At 39.3% G+C, this 15808-nt stretch overlaps 1 protein-coding gene across 9 annotated transcripts in view; it reads left to right on the forward strand.

The window, feature by feature from the left end:
* LOC140726875 (microtubule-associated tumor suppressor candidate 2-like) overlaps positions 1-15808 on the forward strand; it is a 442790-nt gene that overhangs the window by 335179 nt on the left and 91803 nt on the right. For all 9 annotated transcript variants that reach the window (XM_073043825.1, XM_073043824.1, XM_073043822.1 and 6 more), the window contains one exon: positions 7066-7164. In XM_073043825.1, the coding sequence (XP_072899926.1) occupies positions 7066-7164 (99 nt within the window). The remainder of the gene's footprint in view (positions 1-7065; positions 7165-15808) is intronic.

Raw genomic sequence — 15808 nt, forward strand, 5'->3', positions numbered from 1 at the left:
GTCTTGTGTAATGAACAGGATTTGATAAGCGATCTTGAAGTAAAGGAGCCATTAGGAGGTAGTGACCATAATATGATAAGTTTTTATCTGCAATTTGAGAAGGATAAGGGCAGATCGGAGATGTCAGTGTTGCAGTTGAACAGGGGAGACTATGGAGCCATGAGGGAGGAGCTGGCCAAAGTTAACTGGACGGATATCCTAGCAGAAAAGACAGTGGAACAGCAATGGCAGGTATTCTTGGGAATAATGCACAAGGTGCAAAATCAGTTCATCCCCCGGAGAAGGAAGGATTCAAAGGGGGGAAAGGGGCCACAGTGGTTGACAAAGAAAGTCAGAGATTGCATAGCATTAAAAAAAAGGAAATATGACAGAGCTAAGGTGAGTGGGAGGACAGATGATTGGGAAATTTTTAAGGAACAACAGAACTTAACTAAAAAGGCAATACGGAGAGAAAAAATGAGGTACAAACGCAAGCTAGCCAGGAATATAAAAGAGGACAGCAAAAGCTTTTTTAGGTATGTGAAGAGAAAGAAGATAGTTAAGAACAATGTTGGGCCCTTGAAGAATGAATTGGGTGAAATTGTTATGGGAAACAGAGAAATGGCAGAAGAATTTAATAAGTACTTTAGATCTGTCTTCACTAGGGAAGACACAAGCAATCTCCCAGATGTATGGATGGGCCAAGGACATAGGGTAACAGAGGAAATGAAACAGATTGACATTAGGAAGGAAACGGTGATGAGTAGACTGATGGGACTGAAGGCTGACAAATCCCCAGGTCCAGATGGTCTGCATCCTAGGGTACTAAAGGAGGTGGCCCCAGAAATTGTGGATGCATTGGTAATCATTTTCCAATGTTCCTTAGATTCAGGATCAGTTCCTGAGGATTGGAGAATGGCTAATGTTATCCCACTTTTTAAGAAAGGAGGGAGGGAGGGAACAGAGAACTATCATCCTGTCAGCCTAACATCAGTAGTGGGGAAGATGCTAGAGTCCATTATTAAAGATGAAATAGTGGCATATCTAGATAGCAGTGATAGGATTGGGCCAAGCCAGCATGGATTTACCAAGGGCAAATCATGCTTGACTAATTTATTGGAGTTTTTCGAGGATGTAACCAGGAAGTTAGACAAGGGAGATCCAGTGGATGTAGTGTACCTCAATTTTCAGAAGGACATTTGATAAGGTCCCACATAGGAGATTGGTGGGTAAAATCAGAGCTCATGGCATTGGGGGGAAGATATTGACATGGATAGAAAACTGGTTGGCAGATAGAAAGCAAAGGGTAACGGTGAATGGGAGTTTCTCGGAATGGCAGGTGGTGACTAGTGGGGTGCCACAGGGCTCGGTATTGGGACCACAGCTGTTTATGATTTACGTCAATGATTTAGATGAAGGCATTGAGAATAACATCAGCAAGTTTGCTGATGATACTAAGCTGGGTGGCAGTGTGACGTGATGAGGATGTTAGAAGAATTCAGGATGACTTGGATAGGCTGAGTGAGTGGGCAGATACTTGGCAGATGACGTTTAATGTGAATAAGTGTGAGGTTATCCACTTTGGGAGTAAGAACAGGAAGGCAGATTATTATCTGAGCGGTGTAGAGTTAGGTAAGGGAAAAATACAAAGAGATCTAGGAGTCCTTGTTCATCAGTCACTGAAGGTGAATGAGCAAGTGCAGCAGGCAATGAAGAAGGCTAATGGAAAGTTGGCCTTTATTACAAAGGGAATTGAGTACAAGAGCAAGGAAATCCTTTTGCATTTGTACAGGGCCCTGGTGAGACCACACCTGGAGTATTGTGTACAGTTTTGGTCTCCAGGGTTAAGGAAGGACATCCTGGCTATAGAGGAAGTGCAGTGTAGATTCATGAGGTTAATTCTTGGGATGTCTGGACTGTCTTACGCAGAGAGGTTAGAGAGACTGGGCTTGTACACGCTGGAATTAAGGAGATTGAGAGGGGATCTGATTGCAACATATTAAGGGATTGGACAAGATAGAGGCAGGGAATATGTTCCAGATGCTGGGAGAGTCCAGTACCAGAGGGCATGGTTTGAGAATAAGGGGTAGGTCATTTAGGACAGAGTTAAGGAAAAACTTCTCCCAGAGAGTTGTGGGGGTGTGGAATGCACTGCCTCGGAAGGCAGTGGAGGTCAATTCTCTGGATGCTTTCAAGAAGGAGCTAGATAGATATCTTATGGATAGGGGAATCAAGGGATATGGGGACAAGGCAGGAACCGGGTTTTGATAGTAGATGATCAGCCATGATCTCAGAATGGCAGTGCAGGCTCAAAGGGCCGAATGGTCTACATCTGCACCTATTGTCTATTAAACATAGCCCTTTATTTTACTAAGCTCCATGTACCTATCCAAGAGTCTCTTAAAAGGCCCTATTGTATCCGCCTCCACCACTATCGCTGGCAGCCCATTCCACGCACTCACCACTCTCTGCGTAAATAAATCTTACCCCTGACATCTCCTCTATACCTACTTCCAAGCACCTTAAAACTGTGCCCTCTCATGTTAGCCATTTCAGCCCTGGGAAAAAGCCTCTCCAACTATCAACACGATCAATGCCTCTCAACATCGTATATACCTCTATCAGGTCACCTCTCATCCTCCATCACTCCAAGGAGAAAAGGCCAAGTTCATGCAACCTATTCTCATAAGGCATGCTCCCCAATCCAGGTAACATCCTTGCAAATCTCCTCTACACTCTTTCTATAGCTTCCACATCATTCCTGTAGTGAGGGTGACCAGAACTGAGCACAGTACTCCAAGTGGGGTCTGACCAGGGTCCTATATAGGTATAACATTACCTCTCAGCTCTTGAACTCAATCCCACGGTTGATGAAGGCCAATACACCATATGCCTCCTTAACTACACAGTCAACCTGCACAGCTGCTTTGAGGGCCCTATGGACTCAGACCCCAAGATCCCTCTGATCCTCCACGCTGCCAAGAATGTTACCATTAATACTATACTCTACCATCATATTTGACCTATCAAAATGAACCACCTTACACTTATCTGGGTTGAACTCCATCTACCACTTCTTACTATCTCTTCTTTCACTGAGTCCTGAGGAAGGGTCTCGGCACGAAACATTGACTGTACTTCCCCCTATAGATGCTGCCTGGCCTGCTGCGTTCCACCAGCATTTTGTGTGTGTTGCTTGAATTTCCAGCATCTGCAAATTTCCTCTTGTTTGCCACTTCTTAGCCCAGTTTTGCAGACTATCAGTGTCCCGCTGTAACCTCTGACAGCCCTCCAAACTATCCACAACACCTCCAACCTTTGTGTCATCAGCAAATTTACTGACCCATCCGTCCACTTCCTCATCCAGGTCATTTATGAAAATCATGAAGAGAAGGGGTCCCAGAACAGATCCCTGAAGCACACCACTGGTTACCGACCTCCATGCAGAATATTTCCTATCAACAACCACTCTTTGCCTTCCGTGGGCAAGTCATTTCTGGATCCACAAAACAAGGTCCCTGTGGATCCCATGTCTCTTTACTTTCTCATAAGCCTTGCATGGGATACCTTATCAAATGCCTTGCTGAAATCCATATACACTACATCTACTGCTCTACCTTCATTAATGTGTTTAGTCACATCCTCAAAAAATTCAATCAGGCTCGTAAGGCACGATCTGCCTTTGACAAAACCAACTGACTATTTCTAATCATATTATGCCTCTCCAAATATTCATAAATTCTGCATCTCAAGATCTCCTCCATCAACTTACCAACCACTGAAATAAGACTTACTAGTCGGTAATTTCCTGGGCTATCCCTACTCCCTTTCTTGATTAGGGGAACAACATCTGCAACCCTCCAGTTCACTGCAACCTCTCCCGTTCCCATTGATGAAGCAAGGATCATTGCCAGAGGCTCAGCAAACTCCTCCCTTGCCTCCCACAGTAGCCTGGGGTATATCTCATCCGGTCCCGGTGACTTATCCAACTTGATGCTTTCCAAAAGGTCCAGCACATCCTCTTTTTTAACGTCTTTATGCTCAAGCTTTTCAGACCACTGTAAGTCATCCCTACAATTGCCAAGGTCCTTTTCCGTAGTGAACACTGAAGCAAAGTATTGATTAAGTACCTCCCCTACCTCCTCCGGTTACATACACACTTTTCCACTGTCACACTTGTTTGGTCCTATTCTCTCACGTCTTATCCTCTTGCTCTTCACATACTTGTAGAATGTCTTGGGGTTTTCTTTTATCCTACTCACCAAGGCCTTCTCATGGACCCTTCTGGCTCTCCTAATTTCATTCTTAAGCTCCTTCCTTCTAGCCTTATAATTTTCTAGATCTCTGTCATTACCTAATTTTTTGAACCTTTTATAAGCTTTTCTTCTTGAGCAGATTTTCAACAGCCTCTGTACGCCATGATTCCTGTACCCTACCATCTTTTCCCCGTCTCATTAAAACGTACCTATATAGAACACCACGCAAATATCCCCTGAACATTTCTCACATTTCTGCCGTACATTTCCCAAAGAACTTATGCTCCCAATTTATGCTCCAATTTGTTGCCTGATAGCTTCATATTTCCCCTTGCTCCAATTAAACTTTGTCCTAACTTGTCTGCTCCTATCCTTCTCCAATGCTATGGTAAAGGAGATAAAATTGTGATCACTATCTCCAAAATGCTCTCCCACTGGGAGACCTGACACCTGATGAGGTTCGTTTCCCAATACCAGATCAAGTACAGCCTCTCCTCTTGTAGGTTTATCTACACATTGTGTCAGGGAATCTTCCAGACCACATCTAACAAACAAACTCCACTCTATCTAAACCCCTTGCCCTGGGGATTTGCCAGTCAATATTGGGGAAATTAAAATTTCCCATCATGGCAACCCTGTTATTATTGCACAGTTCCAGAATCTGTCTCCCTAACTGCTCCTTGATGTCCCTGTTACTATTGGGCGGTTTATAAAAAACATCCAGTGGAGTTATTGACCCCTTCCTGTTTCTAACTTCCACCCACAGAGACTCAGTAGACAATCCCTCCCTGACTTCCTCCTTTTCTGCAGCTATGACACCATCTCTGATCAGCTGTGCCACACCCCCATCTCAATTGCCTCGTCCTTTCTGAAACATCTAAAGCCTGGCACTCTAAGTAACCATTCCTGCCTCTGAGCCATCCAAGTTTCTGCAATGGCCACAACATCATAGCTCCTAGTACTGATCCATGCTCTAAGCTCATCCGCTTTGTTCATGATACTCTTTGCTTTAAAATAAACACATCTCAAACCAACAGTCTGAGCACATCCCTTTTCTATCACCTGCCTATCCTCTCTTTCACACTGCCTACAAGCTTTCTCTATTTGTGAGCCAACCGCCCCTTCCTCCTTCTCTTCAGTTGGGTTCCCACCCCCCCAGCAATTCTAGTTTAAACTCTCCCCAATAGCCTTAGCAAATCTCCCTGCCGGGATATTGGTCCCCCTTGGATTCAAGTGCAACCCATCCTTTTTGTACAAGTCACGCCTGCCCCAAAAGAGGTCCCAATGTCCAGAAATTTTCTGATCTTTAACATGATATTCTACATGCAAAATGCCAATGCCTAAAATCAATGATTTATTCTACTCTTGCTGATGACTCTCTACAAATAACTGTAGATTTTTTTTATTTATTAACTGCCAACATTAACTCTTAAATCACAACCTTGTTTGGACTTATTTAAAAGGAACAAAAAAACTGCATGACTTATCAGGAAGTATTGAAATCCCTCTGTGCTTTAAGTGAAAGAAACCCTGAAGGTGTCGGCACAAGTACATAGGCTGCTTAAAAAACTTATTAATTGGGGCATAGAATGTAAGAGCAGGGTGGGGCGTGATACAAATCATTAGTTAAACCACAGCTGGAGTATTCTGTACAGTTCTGGTGACTACACTATAGCATTATAGTGGAGGAAGTGCAGAGCAAATTCACAAAGATGTTGCCTAGGGTGCAGTGTTTCATTTATGAGGTAAGATTTGTTTTCCTTGAAGGAAAGAAGGTTTGGGGATGGGGGTTGGTAAGATGAAGGGGTTATACAAAATTATGAAGGGCATAGATAACAGGGGCCTAAAGACTCTAGAATTCTATGAAAGCACAATGGAATGTATTCTGTGTATTAGTTCTAAATTCTCCATTGATTTCATATATGAAAGTTAATTTTCTATTTGCAATGTTCTATGAGTCTGAAGTGACTAAGTGTTGATTGCCTTACATATGAGCAGAAATTTGCTCACAGGGCCATTACTGAGACTTATTGGCGGCCTTGTGTTTTGTCAGTCTCAGCCAAACTGCCAAAAATAGAGCAATGTAATAATGGAACACTCTAATATGCGGATGAAGAGAGTACAATGATAACAAAATCCATTTGATAGCCTGTAATGGAGCATAATTGGCCAAAAGTGCAAAGATGGATAATGTAATCACTATCTCCGCTGACTGGAAAAGTTTTAAGTAACTATGAAAAACTAGTCCTATTTGTGATAATAAAAGGGCCTGTTATGGAGCATCTATCAGTAACTGAAGATTGCCTGATGTTACACTTCTAAACAATTTTGATATCTAATATAGTATAAATTCTACATTTGAAAATTTTGTAACATTGCCAAATATTTTGAAACAATGTCTGTAATTGTGTTTATCACCTATGAATGGAGAAAATATTTATCCTTAATGAATTATTTTGATGGTCGGTGCATTTTCCTAACAAATAAATTAATTTTCTTAACAAGTTAACAAGTTAAGTAGAACACAGCAGGCCAGGCAGCATCTATAGGGAGAAGCGCTGTCGATGTTTCGGGCCAAGACCTATCGTCAGGACTAAGGGTCTCGGTCGGAAATGTCGACAGCGCTCCTCCCTATAGATGCTGCCTGGCCTGCTGTGTTCTACCAGCATTTTGTGTGTGTTGTTGTTTGAATTTCTAGCATCTGCAGATTTCCTCGTGTTTGCTCTAACAAGTTAAGTTCTGGCTTTAAGCATGACCCTTGAGTTATGCATGTGTGGAAAAACCTGAGGAGCCTTTATATAATAAATTGTTTGTTAATCTCCTTAAACAGCATTGAAGAAGGAGGTTCAAAAAGATCGCGATGTTCCAAAATCAATTATTTCATCACCAAAAAGATTAGTCATTCCTGCCAGTAAGCTTCACTCACCAGGTACGTAAATAATCTATAAAACATATTCCTTAAATCAGCTTCAATCCCAGGTTCTAAGACTATTGAATTGTTCCCTAGTATGATAAGATAGACTCTTGACCTCATAATCTACCTCATTGTAAGCTTACAACTTGCAGTTTACCTGTACTGCACTCTCTCTATACTGTAAAACTTTATTCTGCTCTCTTATTGGGTTACCATGCAATACTTCAATGCCCCACTATAGTGAATCGATCAGAATGAACAGTATGCAAACAAGTTTATCACCTTACATCAATGCATGAGGCAATAATAGACCAATTTAATTTAAAAGTTTTAAAACATTGCAAGGAATGCAGAACTGTTATGGTATTATTACTAACTGATTCAGCATAACCCTATTTCTAAGTTCAAAGTGAAGTGCAATTTGTAAGGTTGACATCTGCTAATGTAATTGCATGCCCAGCAGACACATTCGCTTTGAGAATGAAGCAAAAGCTGCTGAATGTGAAAATCTAAAATAAAAACAGAAAGTGTTACAGACACTCAGCATGTCAGATGGCAGCTGTACAGAGAAGCAGAGTTAATGTTTCAGATTGTGAAACCTTCATCATAATTTCATAGCAGAAGGGGGAGGGGAGGATTGGATAGAACAAGGGGGATATTTCTGATAGGGTGAAGGAAGCTTCCCAAGTACACGATTCCAATGTTTATGGAGTTATCTAGTTAATGGGTTACTGCAGGTGGTGTGAGAGAGAGAGAAAACGAGAATGAGAACGAAGGGACATATTAAAGCTCTGAAATGTAGAAGGGACCTGATACTGAACCCTAAACCAAAAGGAGATTGCTGGAAGTACCCAGCAAAGCACACAGAGGCTGTGGACAGAGAAAAACTGAGTTAATGTAATAGAGGGCTAACCTTAAAATAGAACTGGAAAGTTCTCATAAATAGAAAAAGATAGTTACCAGAAATTGTAAAAATCCGAGTAGGCAATCTTACATTGGAACCATGCTAGACAATGCAGGAGTCCACAGGTGGTTAGGTTAAATAAGAGTGGGGTGGAGAATTAAAGTGGCAGACAGCTGGCAGCTCTGGGTTGTGCTTGTGTACTAATTGATGGAATTTTGAAAAGTAGACACAGAATCTGCTTTTAGCTTGTTCAAAGTAGAGGAAACTACATCGTAAGCTGCAAATGTGGTATCGTACATTGTAAGGACTACTTAATTTTGAAGTACTCTTTAGGTCCCTAAATGGATTGAAATGTTTTCCTTTCCCATGATCCATGGATTTGAATGTGAGATTGTGGTTCACTTGTACTTCAATCACTGCTAACAATGTGGCCTCCTCTACACTGGAGAAACTAATAGCAGATCATGTGACCACTTTGCAGGCTGCCTCTATTCTGTCTGCAGAACAATCCTATGCTTCCAGTTCCATGGCTTTAATTCTCCAAACAGCTGCTGCTCTAACTGTCTGTCTGCATCTTCCTATGGTGTCTTAGTGAAGCCTGATGAAAATTTGAGGAACATCATCACATTTTCCATCCAGAGAAATTTAGCCTTGGGGTGTTAATATTAGACTCTCTCTGATGTTCTGGGCACTTCCAGCTCTTTCCTTTTGGATAGCAATAGTTCTGACCTAGATCTCACAGCTTAAAAAACATCTCTCCTCTAAAACATGTCGCCAGAAGTGTCTGTTGATCAGAGAACTCTGAAAACACTGGTATCTTTTTTGGTAAGCTTAATGTCATCCTATCAGAGATATTCCCCTGGTCCCAGCCATCCCACCCCCACCTTCTCTGCAATGTAACATTATCTTGTTTCCCCTCTTTTTCAGTTCCAGACAGTTCTTTGACCTTAATTGCTGCTCAGTCTCATGAGTGCTTCCAGCAATTTCTGTTAATTCAGCTTGTTTTGTTACAATTGATTGGAGAAGCAAATTACTTCTTGTAAGAAGTGAATTAGCCACATTCACTGTAATTTTCTTGTGGATTTTTTTAGGTTTCATTAAATTAACATTTAAACTCTTCAACCTCAGTCCATTTTCATTGGCATAGTGACAACTCAATCTAATCCTAATCACATCTCATTGAAATACTACTCACTTCAAATGTGATTCTCTCTTCATTGATTATCCATTTAGAGCTTTCATCTTAGATGGTTTGCTGGAGTCCAATTTCAGCATTCACTGAATACTCTACCAGTAGACTGAATGACCAACTAACTTGGACAGATATTGGTTTTACTAGAAAAAAGTAGATCACGAAGTACGTCTCTTGTTTGCCAGCTCTTTCGTTGTTTTATCAGATTAATAACATTGGAAGTATTGATATTAGATTAGATTAGATTCAACTTTATTGTCATTGTGCCGAGTACAGATACAAAGCCAAATGAAATGCAGTTAGCATCTAACCAGAAATGCAAAGAATAGTGTTATTTACAAAATAACTGTGAATAAAAAGTAAATGCTACAGCACACAAATATAAAAGTACTGAGACAATACAATATGAATTTGAGCAAACCTGGCAACCTTCCATTCAATATTTTCATATGATTTAAATTTTCTCTCTTTTTACTTTTTTTTCATTTTATTAGGTAATCTTTTTCCTTCTTCGCTGTGACTTTTCAGATTTGACCGGAAGGATTTTCCCCCCTTTTTTTTGTAATTATATCCTCAAATGGAATGCCCAGTCTTTTTTTTTTTGTTTGTTTTAGGTTAGTTTAGTGGGGTTTTTTCTTTTTTTTCTTTTTCTTAATAATGGGAATTTTTGATCTCTTTTTTGTATTGTTAAGAGGAGTTGTGGATATTGAGGATCTCAATAGATAGATAGATAGATAGATAGATAGATAGATACTTTATTCATCCCCATGGGGAAATTCAACTTTTTTTTCCAATGTCCCATACACTTGTTGTATACAATATTATACTATATATGATTTTAACAGTGTACACTCCTTTTTTGTTTGTACTTCCATTGGAATATGCATTTGATGTAACTTCTCCTCTGATTTGTATTTTATATATTTTTAAATCAATAAAAAAAGATTAAAAATGTAATGACAATATGGGTGCAATACTGCTTAGCGCTGTGATGTGAAGTTCGGCAAGGTCACAGCCTCAGGGAAGAAGCTCTTCCTGTGCCTGCTGGTGCGGAAGTGGAGGCTCCTGTAGCGCCTACCAGATGGGAGGAGAGTAAAAGGTCCATGGTTAGGGTGAGATGCATCCTTGATAATGCTTTTCGCTCTGCCCAGGCAGCATTTATGCACTTTCTGATGAATGATTAGCAAAACACCAAAGCTGGCAGGTAAGAACTTATGAAAGAAACTCTTCAAATAAATTGGTCAATGATGTAAATCATCCAGGAACAGTAAAAATTGTATTCCAGAAACATAGTATAATTCTAGATAATCTTTTTTAACCACAACCCTGATCTCAATTTCCAGAGATAAGTAGCAAAAGTTTTTGTTAAACTGTGTTGCATTAGCCAAGCTATACAAGATTTCAGCTATTCCCACTTAGATGGGGTGGTACTTTATATCCTTCCTTAATCTTTCTTGCAAAACCAGAATAATACAGGATTAAAGCAATGCAAGGAACTCTGAGATCCCATGATGTATTTGATGGCAACTCATGTACGTTTTTCAAACCAGTGGCAATTTAAGTTTCAAGTTTGAAGTTCACCAATCATTTCTGTAATCTCAATGACATTATTATTAATTAATTGTATAGTACTTTCATGATATTGCTCATTCAAATGTTCATCAACTGCTGAGATTACAAAAAGCTGGCACACACAATAGGTGTACTGTATTTTTGGCTCAAAATCACCCTGTTTCTCTGCCAATTTCTTGTAACCATGCTGAACTTTTGCCCATGTTAATAGGTCATTACAGGTAATGCATATCTAAATGGTAGAGAATTTAGTGAGTACTCACATAGCAAAATGTTTCTGATTTTCCACAATAAGAGGTTATTAGATAAAAACAGTAAATGGACGACTGTTTCATAAGAATCAACTTTTAGAAGTGAGAGCTATTTTATTAGAAATTATTTGCATCAAGTTCCTCTGGAAAATAATAATTAATTCTTTTCATATTGAATATTCAATCAAGGTAAAGGTAATATTGATCAAGGAACATAGATTATAAATAGAAAAGTTATTACCAAAATCCAAATACAATGGATTCCAGTTAACTGGGACACATTGGAACCTGTACATTTTGGCCCAATTAAATGGGTGCCCCAGTTACCTGAAGTTTCATGGAAAGTGTTTAAAAAAGACAATAAAAGTAATAAATTGAGTATTTAAATGAAATACAAACAAATTGGAACACTACCGATATTACTACAGTACAACTGTGTATTAGTTCCTAATAGTTATTGACGGAGGAATTAACCCAGTGTACACTGCCATGTTCTTTTGAGACTGTAAAAGAACAAAATCAGTGTAGGTACCTAGTGCAGGTAATGGCCTTCCTACATGAAGTACTGTCAAAAGTCACTGCTTTTTAATTCCGCCCAAATGAATAACATAGCACAAGCATATGCAACAGATGCCATTTTTAAAACTGTTCACTCTAATCACAGTGCAGTGTCTAACAGCCACACAAGTGCACATGCTGAAGCAAGTTAGAAATTGTTGCATTCTTCAAATCTTCATTCTCATTGTAACATTCAAGATGATTGTCAATACTTTCAAATTCTTCATAGTTCCCAACTTGCTGAAGTAGTGAAATCATTTCATTTCCACTCTCTGCTGTTTCTGGCATCTCCAAGCCTGAAAGCTTGAAATGATAGTGAGCAAAACAGTTCTGAGTGATTTTACTGCTTGATTCTCACCTACTATCAGAGACTGCTTTTTGAGCACAAACACACACGACTGACATTATTTAAAAATTGCTCGCTCCAAGCACGGTGTGGAGTCTAACAGCCACATAAATGGACACGACTGATACAAGATAAAATATTCAGCAGAATCTCTGTCCCAATTAAACAGAATGGTGTCCTAAATAAATGAAGGAATTCTCGGATTTTTTTGTTGATTAATTATTTGGTCTTTAAGAGTTGTCCCAAATCCACTGTGTAGCCAATTCAAAAGTGACATTAGTAAGGTTATGATGGTAGAGCATCATATTAGAATGTGTAGTTAATTCAGAATAAGATTACCACAAAATACAGGAAGCTTATAAATTAACATATAGAATTAGCACATAATTGGGAAATGAATTTTAACATGGATATGCAAAGTAGCGCATTTTAGCATGAAGCGAAAGGAAGTCATACAGTCCAATATTTTCTGATTTTCCAAACCAACTACCTTGACCCCAAAAGTAAAATTAGCAGTGACTAAGATCATGGGTACATGAGCTCCCCAGGTTTCATAGGGCCTGGCTTGCAGAAATTCAACTTCATGCAAATTTTCTTATAAATTCTTAAAGTGAATTTTTCAGGATAGGAAAATTATTTATAGAAATACAAGTGTCATCAGGAGTTATGGAATAGCAGCTATTTATTTGATGTGACAACCAATCTTAAAAAGAAGTTTGTATGTAGCCTTCCCATTTTAAAAAAAATATATAATTGCCTTAGAAGATTGTGGGTTCCTTTTCACAGTCGGAGGCCATCTGAGAAATTTGCTTTGGAAACTGACATGGCATTTTCTATTACTGATAGTTATAAGATACTTTATCAAGCAATCTAACAGTCATTGATAGCAACATTTTGGCTGTTGTAAGCTTGTCTAAAGTCCCACTGGATATGAAACATTCTCATTCTGTATCTTAGCAACTGTGGGCAGGAGTGGGAGGGGGGGAACACAATAAATAAATGTTCATGTTAATCAACTCTCAGTGAAATTGTTCATTTATGACTTACAGAAGAAATTTGTTTACAAATAGTTCTCAAGAATGGAATCTTACTGCCCAGGGCTGCCCATTCATTTTTAACTTTCGCATCTAGCAGGAGTTTATGAAAATAAAAAAACAGATATGGTGGAAATCTGAAATAAAAAATACAGAAAAAGCCTAAAACACAAACGGATCAAATGACATCTGGGCAAAGATTGATGGAATTAGTGTTTCATGTTAAAGAATCTTTGACCTGAAACATGGACTCTTTTCCTGGCCTGCTGAATGTTTGAACCATTGGAGAAGGTTTCAAAGAGATTCATTAGACCAATACGAGAGGTTGTAGGAATATGAATAGATTGGACAGACTAGAGTGCCAGTCAACAAATTAGACAGATGTCTTTCAAATTCTGAAACATTTGAAAAGCAAAAAAAGCAAGATGGGAGCAATAAAACTAATGACCATGAATGTAAAGTCCATTGGAATAATTGTATTAATAGAACAATTATACTAATAAACTCCATAGGAAGTCTACTCAGGAAGGGAAACCCACTACCTCAAACATAAGAATTAGGGCAAAAATAATATGGCTGTATTTGTAGAGTCTATAGATGAACACGTGATAATAATGCAGAGTTTGTTGGTGATCTTAATTAAACAGAGGTGAAAAAAGACATTTGGAGAATAAACACCTTTTGGGATGAATGGTAGCTTCTGTGCCACAAATACATTATAACACTGGGATGACAACTGTGATTAACAATGGATATAGGAAATTCTGTAGTTTAAAACAGCTTTAATGTGCTGTGAAACTGTTCTTACAATAACTTTCCTAACTACTTGCTTGTAGCCATAGGGGAGTAATAACATACGATTAGATGGTTTTGAAAGGAAACACTTGTTTACATGCACTTAGCAGAAATATTGTTTATGAGATATTGTAAATGGCAACAATGATATTGGACAGTGAATTCAATGGGTGAAAGTTGACAAATTATCTCTCCGTTCAGAAATTGATAAATAAGCATGCCAGTGTCCATTGTAGCTCAATAAAACAGAAGACTATTTCTGCAAGGAGTTGGCTCATTCAATTATAAGAAAAGTTGTTTTGAATTCCTTGCCTGTGTTTGGAAATTAAAATCATAATTGTTGTTCGTGCACCAACAGTGAAGTCAAAATTGTTTGTGAAGTTTTCAATCCATAATAAAATATAAAACAGTAGAACACAGGAACAGGCCATTCAGCCCACAGTGTTGTGCCGAACTAGCTAAAAAGCAAATCAAAATCTCCCAAACACTAATCCCTCCTACTTCCACCATGTCCATATCCCTCCATCTTCCTTACATTCATGTGCCTATCCAAGCCGCTAATTATTTGCCTGTAACACTATACAAGGCAGCACACTCCAGGCATCCATGACTTTGAGTAAAAAAGTTACCCCTTACATCCCCTTTGAACCTACCCCTTTCACCTTCAATTCATGTCCTTTAGTATTAGACATTTCAACCCTGGGAAACTGATAGTCTGTCCACTCTATTTATGCCTCTCATAATCTTGTAAACCTCTATCAGATCTCCCCTCAGCGTCCGACACTCTAGAAGGAAACCCAAGTTTATTCAGCCTCTCGAGACAGTATATGGATTCTAAACCAGGCAGCATCCTGGTAAACACCTTCTACACCCTCTCCAAAGCCTCAACATCCTTCTGATAGTGGGGCGACCCGAATTGTACACAATACTACAGATATGGCCTAACCAGAATTTTATAAAGTTTCAATGTAACCTCTTGACTTTTGAACTCAATGCCTTGACTAATAAAAGCAAGTATTCCATAAGCCTTCTTAACTGCCTTATTGACCTGCGTAGCCACTTTCAAGGAGCTATGAACTTGAACCACAGGATCTCTCTGCTCAGCAACACTGGCCTTAATAGGGTACTGTCTCCTTGCATTGCCCTACTAAGATGCAAACCTCACATTTATCTGAGTTAAACTCCACCTGCCATTTCTCTGTCCCTATCTGCAACTGATCTATAATCGTGCTGTGTTCTTTTTCAGTCTTTTACACTATCTACAACTCCATCAATCATGGGATCATCCACAAACTTACCATCTACGTACATTTTTATCCAGGTCATTTATATACATCACAGACTGCAGAGGTCCCAGCACAGATCCCTGAGGAATACCACTAATCACAGAGTTCCAGCTCCACTGTGTGGTTACCTGCTACCCTCGGCCTTCTGTGCTCAGGCCAGTTCTGTGTCCAAGCAGCCAATTTGCCGCGGATCCCATGCATCTTAATCTTTTGGATTAGCCTCCTATGAGGGACCTTGTCAAACGCCTTACCAAACTCCAGCAGATTGTTGCCCTCATTCTCCAATGCATAATGTCAGTAATTAGTCTTACTACTTCTTGACAAGCAATACATGAGCGAGTTCAGTGGGAGCTTTCACAGAAAAATACTCCATAGAAATTAGATCAACATTTGAATCAGATTTGGAAGTGTGTAAAGGGAAACTAAAAAGATTCAATTGCCAAAGTACTAAATTGAATCAGACCCCAAATGAAAACCTACAATGCAAAATTACCTGGTTTGAGGACTTCTATTTTCATACTTTAAATTGATTCAAGAGTTACAATGTTCATATAAAACTTGTACTTTTGCAATTCTACAAGCAAACCAATAAGCATCAGCCGCTATTGAGCAGAGGATATTTAGCATGGTAGGGCTTCCTAACCTTTCCTAACTACCAGGTTTTCAAGGTTCAGATTTATAAAACATTGATAACTGCCCTTTAGATCACATACTTCAATGT

This window comes from Hemitrygon akajei, chromosome 4, assembly GCF_048418815.1.
Source record: "Hemitrygon akajei chromosome 4, sHemAka1.3, whole genome shotgun sequence".
NCBI classification, from domain to species: Eukaryota; Metazoa; Chordata; class Chondrichthyes; order Myliobatiformes; family Dasyatidae; genus Hemitrygon; species Hemitrygon akajei.